We start from the raw sequence: 10794 nt of genomic DNA, 5'->3' as shown, positions 1-10794 counted from the left end.
TTCTTACCCTAATTAAATGTCATTATAAAATGACATGGTATAAACGTGTTGCACAAGTCTGGTTGTAACTTCGTTTTCTTGTTGTGTTAAAAAAAGAAATGGACTAATTTGATTTAAACAACATTCTTATTTTACAGGCAACTCATTATAAAGATAATGACTGTATAAGAAATCAGGAGACTGGGCATATAATATCATGTAGCTTATAAAGATAGGGGGCCATTCCTTTAGAAAAACTAGAATACAACATGTACTTTATTTTTGCAAAAGCTGTTGCATAACAACTAGTATGCAACTTTTAAAGAACAGGCTGTTATTTCGAGATATTTAATGGACAGCTGTTGTTGCCTAAAATGATGACTGCATTTTAATTATATGTCTTCCATAACAGTAATATTTAAATAATTCTACTTCTATAAACCCACCTGTCTAACAAACATACACTTATCACAAGCTTATGCAACAGTACAGTGTGTCTTATGGTTACATACACAGTACACCCTATGTACAGTGCTGAGGTCTGTGACTGCTAAAATGTCTGACAGTCATCACATTCAGAATGGGGTGGGGGGGGTCTGGACTGGCCAGGAATACTTGTGATAGAAAACCAATTTTATACAAAATGGTTTGATTCAACTATTGAGTTGCAGACTGGCAGTAAAGGAGAAATCCTTTCTGGCTTTTTTTTTTTTTTTTAAATCACTTTGAGAAGAAATAGTAAAAGTATAAACTCAAAACTAACACAAAGTATACTTGGATGCTGATGCAGCCAGTCTGTACCACACCAGTATAAACCATTTTACAGTGAACAACCCCTGGATTGTAGTAAGCACTTATTTTTAAGGGGAATTCCTGGGATAACCACAGATGGGTGGTTGATGAAATCCAAGGGGAAATGGGGGTTTCCCCGATGTTGTAAAATTCCCCAAAAGGAGGGTAAGATTGATCACATCAGCCCCTTAATCTGGTGTGATACTGTGCTTAAGTACCGTATAAATGTTACACTCATTTAACAACCAAAAATGGATATTGGGAGTTCTAGTGAAATGAATACAAATTGTTTGGTGCTGCCACTGTCAGCAGTTTCTTTGCCTTGCCTGACCCTCAGACTTTTGGAATGGAGTGTACAGTACACAGTGTTTTTTTTTTTTTTTTTCCTAGCCTGCTCTAGTGTAATTGCTGTTACAGTAGGGGGTTGGCCAGCTCTTCCTGAACTCTTCCCTGTGCAGCCTTGTTCTCCTGGTGCCGGCTCTGGCTTGGAGAGAGGCTTGGTTGGATGCCAACAGAAGCATGAGCCAGACACAGCCATTGTTTAATTTCCGACCGCCTCCCTCCTTGTTTAGTAAAAAAAAAAAAAAAAAAAGTGTTTGTTGTGCTTGTATATTTGCCAACTGACCATTATTTTAGAACAAGAACTCTTTAGCTTTTATTGCTTATTTTTCTGTTAGTGCTGAAAAAGCTGTAAATTTAACTCTGAGGAAAAGGTAATGCATTTTTATTCTTAGCCTTGTATTATCTTTTTGTCCGGCACAAAGTTGTGATGCATGGATAAAAAGATCCCATGCTTTTGTCAGAATCAGGATTTTATTAAAACTGTTTCAAAGGTAATCGACTTTTTTTGTCTAAGCTGTTGGATGATGTCAATGTGTGTTTCTGAATTCTAGTACTATCGCCTGATACCCGATGAACAAGTTACAAATGAACCAATCTACTGCACAAGGAGATTGCTCAGACGTATAGTCATACACTCAATACTGTACCAGTCTACATAAAAATGAACAATTTCCAAATTTAAATTCAGACCATCTTACTAAACTGGCTGCTACTTTCAAACAACTGTAACTTTTCATCTGTCTAGTTCTCTCCAGCGTGCTAAGAACACTTTAGCAGAAGTATAGGCTCCTATATTGGATCTACTCTTCATTTTAAAGTATACATATAACAAAATGATCCCAAATTGATGGCCTTGTACTGGGCCAAATGGCATCAGTGACGTGGGCTGTTGCGGAAATCTCATCAGTTTGGAAGACTCATTTTGCAGCTGTCTACCATTCAAAATGTAATCTGCATAGGAAATATGAAGCTGCAGCTCTGCAGCATTCCTTTTTAATTGTATTTAGCCAAATCTATCAACTGCTATGCCAATACCTGCATCAACTCATCAAACAGTGTTTGGATAATAAAATAACTGAACCATATTAATTTGATTGTCTGATCCCAGATTCTGTTGCTCCGGAATAACGTTGCAACTCTGGACAATGAGTGTTTATATTGCTACTAGTCTTACATTAAAATAAAGGTAGGCAGTTTAAACTGATATTTTAAAGTCCGTTTTCCATTCACTTCACTTCTCCACCATCATTGTTTTGTTGAACTTTTTAACACGTCTAATGCATCTGCACTCTCTGAAGGTGCATCTCTTTCCCATCCCATCCCTGTATCTCCTCCATGCATTATTTGCTTGAGTTAATTTATCGGAAGCACAGAGGAGGTGGACCAGCATGGAGGAGATGGCATCGTACCTTCAGAAAAACTATATATAAACTCATTGGAAATGACAGGAAGTGGATTAAGAGCAAAAGCGGTTTTACATTTTGTATAATGAAAACAAAGTATAGTACTTCTGGTACGATATGAGCTAATGCCATTTTCAGGTTTCAGTATGGTACAAAGGAAACATTATCACCCTGTCAAGAAAACCTCTTTAAATTGAATGTAATTATATTCACCACTTCTTCCTGGGGGAGCATATGATGAATGTTTCCGCTCATGCTCCCTGGTATTACTTTCCTAGTATGGTGATGCTCTGAAAACCAAGCTGGAAATGACCAAGCAGACTTGCATCAAACCTCATGCAAGTGGCGTGAAAATGAGCCCATGTGGACTAAAAATAAACCTCCTGCAATGGATTTGAACTTGACCACACATCCTTTCAGTCACTAGTCAGTCCCACAGTGACGTCTTTGTTGTAATGACTTCATTCTTAATAACAAACAAAACCTGTAGTTCATGGATTTCCTTTATCCTCCCCTTTTTAAAATCTCTGAAATGCTTTGTGGTTATTCAGAGTATCCTGTTTAATAATGACTTTCCTTCACAGTTCTGGCAAAAATAATTCAAACTGGCTGGACATCTTTAATAATCAGTCCTGTTATGTATATAAATATTGCTTGGTAAGCAACATTCAGGAGGAGTGTTGCTTCTCCCAGGACGTACATAGGATTGCCACCTCTGAGGTACCATAAATCCAGGACATCTGAAGAGCAGGGCCATTGTTAAAAGTTTAAACTCTCTTAGTAATATATCCTATTAATATTGTCCGTCTGTTGCAGTAATATTTACTTATTAAAATCGATTTATTAATGTGTGCTCCACTTTCGAGACTGGTGTTGCTGTAGTAATCTTATCAACATGGATGTGGAAGCATAAGATTAAAAATGGGATAAGATCAAAACCAGGATCTTTTAGTGTCCCGGGAAGGTCTATTGAAATCCTGGGACACCTTCCTCAAAACCGGGACGATCCAGGGAAAACAGGGATAGGTGACAATCCTAGTCATAAAACGGACAGTCTTTGAGCTGGATGATGTTCTTTTACTATCCTCAGTATCCCACTGTTTCTCCCTTCTCTGCCTTAATGAGAGTAAAATCAACCACATTTTTGGTTGCACTTTCATGTTTAGACAGGTTTTCAATAGTCGTTTTGGATAGTGGCATGGCCCATTTTATGCTCTTTGCATAGCAGTATGGAAACCCATTTTTTCTAGGGAGGAGGCCATGAAATTGCATACAACCATTTCCTTTCCAGTAGGGTCAAGTATGTGTCAAAAAGAATTACAAGCCACTACATTTTCTTTGATAAATAGCAAAAGTAGGCCACATTTCAATGATCTAGTAAGAGGTGTTTCAAATGTCTTTGGAATGGATAGTACAGGAAATGGTCTTTACTTCTTTGGCTGGTTTTGAGAGAGCGAGTGGTGAGATGAATATGTTAGAATTGGTTCTATCGAAAGGATCGAATAAAGCTTCAAAATAAGCTTGCATTTTTTAGTGTAACTCTGATGTCACGGTTTTCCTTTTATACAGTAATATTACAGTATCTAGTCTAGTGTAAGATGATAGCACATCCCTATGTTCAGTCCATGTCCAGTTTGATTTCAGGCAGACTCTTCCAGCCCAAGACCATGGGGTCTGTTTAGCAAGGTTATGAAAATCGAGCCTCTCGAAGCGTGTGATCCACCACTGTTTAGATCAATTGATTTGACCACTTTCCATCTGTGCTCTTAAATATTGAAACGGAACAGTCCAGGTGTATGTAATTGAACCCTCTATTGATTAACATCTATGGACCAGATTGTAACAAGCTAGGAATCTGCATTGCTTGTAAACTAAACAATTACTATTTTTTTTCTGCAGGTGTATATCATCCAGGTTTCCTGGTCTGATGGATCTACAGAGAACATATACAGGCGTTACAGCAAGTTCTTCGATCTGCAAGTAAGGTTACCGGCATTTATTTTTCTATTTTATTTTCCAGTTTCATTGAGTATTGGTATCACTGTACCATGGCCAGGGATGTGCACACATTACACCATTTTAAACTGTATTTATTTAACCAGGACAGAACCCTTTAGAAATACATCCCATTTCAAAGGGGTCCTGGCAAGAGAAGGCGTCAAGAAACAACATTATAAAATCAATGGAAAAAAAAAAAAACAACCCAAAAACAGACCGATCATTCAAACAGGACAAAAACAGTACTACAAAATAAAGGCATAAAAAGTTAATTGTAATGTATATGATCCTGGCCATACTCTGTATTTACAGGATTTGCAACCCTGGTCAGGTTTAAAACATCTGAGTAATATGAGTTTAAACAAACAAACCAAATAAAAAAAGTACTTAAGTAGGTCTGTTTGTAAATGCTTGTGGCAAAACTTAACCTCTAAGCCATCACTGATAGCTTCAAACTTTATAATTGATGTTTTGTGTAGTGAAATAAATGTCGGTTTACAGAATGCATGTTACTTAATGACACAATCCATCTGCCTTAACTTGCTCTGTAGAGTAATGATTAGTATTCCTGAACAAAATAAATGTTGATGTGGCATTTGGATACATTTCATAGTTGTTTTATACTGCCCCTCCCCCACAGGATAATGAGAAAAAGGCTTGGTGTTAGTTTAATTAATGTTTTAAAGAAGCAGATCCTTATTCAATATTACATCATTCTTTTTTTTTTGCTGGCCGGCACGGAGCAGTTTGACATGAAATATATGAAGCTATAATCAGATTAAAAAGCACCTGAAGATCTGTTTCTTGATCAAGTGCCCAATGCTGTAAAACCTTCAAGCCAAGGGCATCTTGCCTGAAAAAACAGTCCTCCAGTAAAAAATATAATGTGCCATGGCTCAGCACACAAGTTCGTTGAGCGTCTGCATTGCAATTCAGGGAGCTGGAATCTCTGGCTCGACTATGTGGAGAAGAGATCAGAACTTAATCTTGGGACCTAGAGATTGTAGAACTTGACTGTGTGAAGGTGGGGGCCGTACCGTCTCTCTAAATTATTTTAGATATATTGCAACATTTTGCTCCCAAAAAATAAACTAAAGCCACATGCTTTTGGACGTTTAAAGGCCCTAGTAATGGCAGATGTATCATCATAAGGACATATGCACAGGGCCTGTGATTAAGTTAATTTCTTTCTTTTTTTATCCAGGATAAACCCATTGAGATTTACATCTCATTTCAAAAGGGGGAACACCGTAGCAAAAACAAATGACCCCCAATTCTCTAAACCTTCCTGCAAATATAATAAACAAAAATGTCACACCCAGTTCATATAACGTACTGGGTCTGGGCTATTCACTAAGCTACTTTATGGTTAGTCCAGTGAAACAAATTACCTTTGGGTAGTAAGATTGCCATTAGCTTTCATTATTTACCAGAGTGGAGAGCCAGCAAATACAGTAATTCCTGACAAAATGTTCCAATAGTACAGTAGCTGTTTGGGAAGGGGCAAGACATTCATATTTGCCACATTCAATTAGGCCATAAGAAAGTTGGAGAGTTGTGTTTATTTGTTATTATTAAAATGACTGCATAATGTATTGTACACAATAGCAATCTATACTAAAGTAGTTTGGACGACCTCTAATCTGAATCATGGTTAATGGATAGTATGCTGATATCATCTGTAGAAACCATACTTCAGTATCTATAAGTGCATCACATATTTACATCTGTCTGCATTTTTTTTATTCAGAGGGTAGGTACCGATTTCTGATTCATTATCAAAAACACAAAACAAAGCCTAGACAAGACATTTTTCGTATGGTACTAATTACTCTGAACAAAAAATAATCTAAATCCATGCTGGGCTGCCTGCCAGCGATACAATCACTATGTAAACTGATTTCTATATATGTGCCAAAGCGTGCATATTGTATGTGGTGTGGGTAAATGAGGTAATTACAAAAACAGAAACAGCGTTTTTATTAAGACGTGGTGCAAGATCTCCTGTTGAAATGGATAAGCTATGGGTACAAATCTACAAAGCATTCGATGAAAGTGAGCTCAGATACGGCGTGGCAAGACCACCAACCAACAGTTTTTGATTTCCGTGAAGACTCTCTGTGCTTCCTGCAGGATTGCTGTGCCCACATGGGCATGATTAAACAGCTTGCCACGTCCAGCAAAGGAAAATACATCCTTGCTCTGTTCAAGCCCGGCATGCTTGCAATCAAACCGCAGAGACCAGAAATCCGTCTTGGTCATCAAGCCAGATTGCAGAGGAGTTTTTACTCCAACCCGCCAACTGAGGGTGGAAGCTGTATACAATAATCGATAACCCCTGCTATAAATCAAACCCTGACCTTAATATCACTACCCCATAGCTGTCCTCAATCGAACAGCAGCTCCTCCTTTTAGGAGTGATGTATGAAGGGCAGAGCAGCTCTGATTGCAAAAGTTGGCCAACATTCGAAACACTGTACTTAATGTTCAATGTATACAGAGTTTAACAATCAGGCAAACATTATTGTATAGCATTCACTGAATATTCCAGTATGTTTATTCATTATTGTAAAAAAAAAAAATACACTCAATTGAAAAGCTAGGTGTGCTGAAACGTGTGTGTCTGTGTGTGTGTGTTTTATATAGCTGAGGGCTAAAATGCAAAAGCATGCTATCATCATAGTTAGATACTATTACACATTCCTGAGTGATGAGGAATAATACTTCTTGTTCACTTAGGGGCAAGTAATCTTCCCATCGCTGGTGGAAAAACATCAAACAATACTTTGCATATATCAAAACAATAAAACCATTAACAAGAAAATTGCCCCAAGATTTTAATTTCTAAATTTAATATTTGCAAAGGAATTATCACACTGTTGCTGCAAAATAAATGCATGGGTGCCTCAGATGTATATGTTTAAGAACAGACAAACTGGAAAACAAAATATATATGGGATAAATATTACTAAAATATTTGATTTAAGACACTGTTCCAATTTTGTTTTGCATATAACACGATGCTAATTCCAAACCTAATCCGTATGCAACCAATTGTAGCGTGCAAAGTAAAGACTTAAAAATGCATTTACTGAGCAGCATGTAGTTTAAATTGATATATTTAAAGTGATGCAAATATTGAGGTGAGGTTTTTTTTTTTTTTTTTTTGCATTTAACAGCTGTTACATATTTTCCATGCTGTGTAATAGCTCAAGTACGGCAATGGAAAGAATATGAGTTTTTGTCAAATGTTTGTAGGGCTTGTCTCTGTACAATGTGTTTGCATAGGGTTTGATTCTCATGTGCAGGACAAAGTGCAATATTTAAAGTCTGGAAACAATTAGATCAAGGGACAGGAGCAAGGGCTGTGTGGAGGAAGGACCTCCAGGGTTTAGAATGAGAGGAGAGTGCTTGTGACTTAGTAAGTAGGTCAGGGTCTCCCCTTGGCTTGTGGAGAGAATAGCAGAAGCATCGAAAAGATGAAGAGAAGTCCAGACGTCTCCCCCGGGCTTATTGAGAATCACCTTTGCTGAGGGAGGTCGGCGCAGCCAGATCTTCAAGGTTGGGTAGTGAGCTTCATTTCCCTTGAGGGGGAGACTGGAACGCTGGAAGGAGAAAGCTGGAAACATGCAAGGCTCTCGGAGAGCTGCCTTGGTGGAGTAGAGGCCGAGCGTGGCTGGGCTCCAGGGCTGGGGAACAGGTGTGCTTTCCAGAGTGGAAGACTAGCACAGGTGGAAAGAGAGTGAGCGCTGTAAAGGAAATGAGAGAAGGGTTTATGAAGTTCTGGCTGGGGTTTCCCCTCTGGCTCGCAGAGAAAGAGGCCGGTATGGCCAGGCCTCCGAGTTTGGGAAGTGAGTTTCACTTGCCCTCAGAGGGAGGCTGAGGAAGGGACGGAGGAAATGAAAAACGAGACGGGAAATATAGGCAGGAACTAGCGGTTAAATAGGATCTTGCAGATAGTTTGCCAGTGTTGTTGTTGAAGCTACTATTTCTAGAAAACTAATAGTGCTTTAAGACCTCCTTGCATTTGTCATTAAGGTAAAGTTTGATGAAACCACTTCTTAGTTGTCTACCCCTGTATTTCTCCATGGTTTAGCATGTTCTCTAGTGCTTGTTGCTTCCTCCCTGCTGTTTTGATTCATGAACCTACATTTAGTGTTTAGGTTCTTTTGCATATTGATTGATGCCTTTCAGATGTCACAGTGTAGTTACTTCCGGGATGGGATGTTTGCAATTGTTTAAGTGTTGCTTGATTTACCCAGTCGCTATCCTGAGATCCAGATGCTATGACATTCATTGTTACTATATATCCATTTTCCCTTTTAAAAAACAAAGTAGTCAGAGATATGTAAAGTTTCCATTGTCTGCTGCTTCAAATTCATATTAATGAAGTATCTGATGCATTGGATACAGATGTTTCAAAGTGATCAGTGTGGAGTATCAGAAATGGATGGATTTTGTTGCAGGGTGCATATAGAATGTAGACAATATTCCAGAAGTTAGCAGGTGGAAGAACTTTGTCATTGGTCCACACTGTTCTTCCCAAACTTCAGCTTGGTCTGCCAGTACCTTGTGCTTTGTTTATGTCTCTTGGAAGAAAATTCCATGCATAAATTTGGACTGATGATGCCAAATGTGAAACACGACATACTTGTTTCACAGCTGAATTTTATTTTAGTATTATTTTGATTAGCAATTTAAAGACCATGTGCTGGACCAGCATATTGTTCCCATCTGCAGTATACTGGGCACAAAGGTTGTAATAGAATAGAGAGTTGATATTAACAGATTTGACAGAATTGTTGGTTCTAGGCCATGCCAATTCTGCTGTTCCTGCTGCACCTAAAAACAGTATGTCGTGACCACACCGAAAACAGATTACCAGAACATCATTATTAAAATACAGCAACCAACCAGATGCTAAATGTTGTTTTATTATTTTAAAAAGTGTGTGGGTGAAGTTAAGTCAACAGTTTTTGAAAAACTGCATACCAGAGTACCTTTTATCCGTCAAGCTAGGAAAGAACCAAACCATGATTAAACAAGTCGGTTTAAATGACTTTAGTTTTGTGTGCGTTTTTTTGTTTTCCTTTGTTCAGTCTCCAAGTTTTTGATTGGTTACTGAGCTTCAAGGCTTTTCATTGTTTTAAATCTTTTTTTCAAAAATGCCACAGCAATTTGCAGTAATTCATCAGGACCCAGTTTAATTGGGTAATTGGATGAATGTCATTTGGCTTTTCTTTTTACAAATGCTCTCTTAGGTGCACTTGAATTGAGACGTATCTTTTTAGGCCCTATATGATGCATTTTAAATCTCTATTGCCAACCCGTCTCTCCTTTTAATTATAAAATACCTAGATGTTACAAAAAATATTGTAATTTGGTTTTACCCTGCAATTTTTGAGATTATTTTAATGCAAGGCTACCCGTTTTCGATTTGCTTTGCAGTCTCTTTACTTGCTGTGGGTGTGTTTTTTAAACAGTTTTTTTTAACCTGACATTTTGTTTAAATGAAGAATAAATACCAGACAGTTTTGCGGTTTCTATGGGGAAGAAATAACCTTGTTACCTCTCTCATATTCTATTAAAGAGGGTTCATTGTCTGGCTCCCTGGACACATTCATTAATTCCCAGTTCTTTACAGTAAATGCCCTTGATTCTAATGCAAAAGGCCCTTGTTCTCACTGCTGCTTCACCAGACAGTGCCTCAGAATATGTAGGAGACGCTCCATTAGCAAATCCTAGCAAAGCTTTATGCTGCTCCAGGCTTTCATTAGAGAGAAAAAAAAAAGAAATAATAATTAGGTTTTATAGCATACAAAAATAAGACATGGGCGAACAGTTACAGGATTGTCTATGGGACTGTTTTATAGTGTAATTCTTTCCCAGAAATGATGCTTGGAATCTCTTTTGGATTGGAACAGCAATGAAATGCCCATTTTGGAATTCATTCTAGCACTTGTGCATACAGTGAACAAATATTCTCATGTCCCCTTAGGGTCATTCCCGTTCACAATCTGTCTGGGATGATTGTCTGCAAAAATGTACTGCTGTCTCGTTTAGAATAAAACCAAATGCTTAATGTGTTTAATAGCCATAGTCTTTTAAAACAGAGAAATCAGATATTTGAAAGAGCTCTTCTAACTGCTGACACTTTGGGGAGCATGCCATGGTGTAAAAAGAACTTTCAAGAGGTGATTTGAAAATCTGTATGCAAAAATAAATAAATACATGTTACAAATAATGAAGGCGTTTAATCATAAGGGTTACGCCCAACATC

At 37.9% G+C, this 10794-nt stretch overlaps 1 protein-coding gene across 2 annotated transcripts in view; it reads left to right on the top strand.

Moving 5' to 3' along the window:
* The window catches only part of LOC117413267 (SH3 and PX domain-containing protein 2B-like), a 46007-nt gene that overhangs the window by 2594 nt on the left and 32619 nt on the right, over positions 1-10794 (top strand). For both annotated transcript variants that reach the window (XM_034022195.3, XM_034022196.3), the window contains exon 2: positions 4416-4496. In XM_034022195.3, the coding sequence (XP_033878086.3) occupies positions 4416-4496 (81 nt within the window). The remainder of the gene's footprint in view (positions 1-4415; positions 4497-10794) is intronic.

This window comes from Acipenser ruthenus, chromosome 23, assembly GCF_902713425.1.
Source record: "Acipenser ruthenus chromosome 23, fAciRut3.2 maternal haplotype, whole genome shotgun sequence".
NCBI classification, from domain to species: domain Eukaryota; kingdom Metazoa; phylum Chordata; class Actinopteri; order Acipenseriformes; family Acipenseridae; genus Acipenser; species Acipenser ruthenus.
Note: the sequence above shows the minus strand (reverse complement) of the source record. Positions and strands in the feature narration are given on the sequence as shown.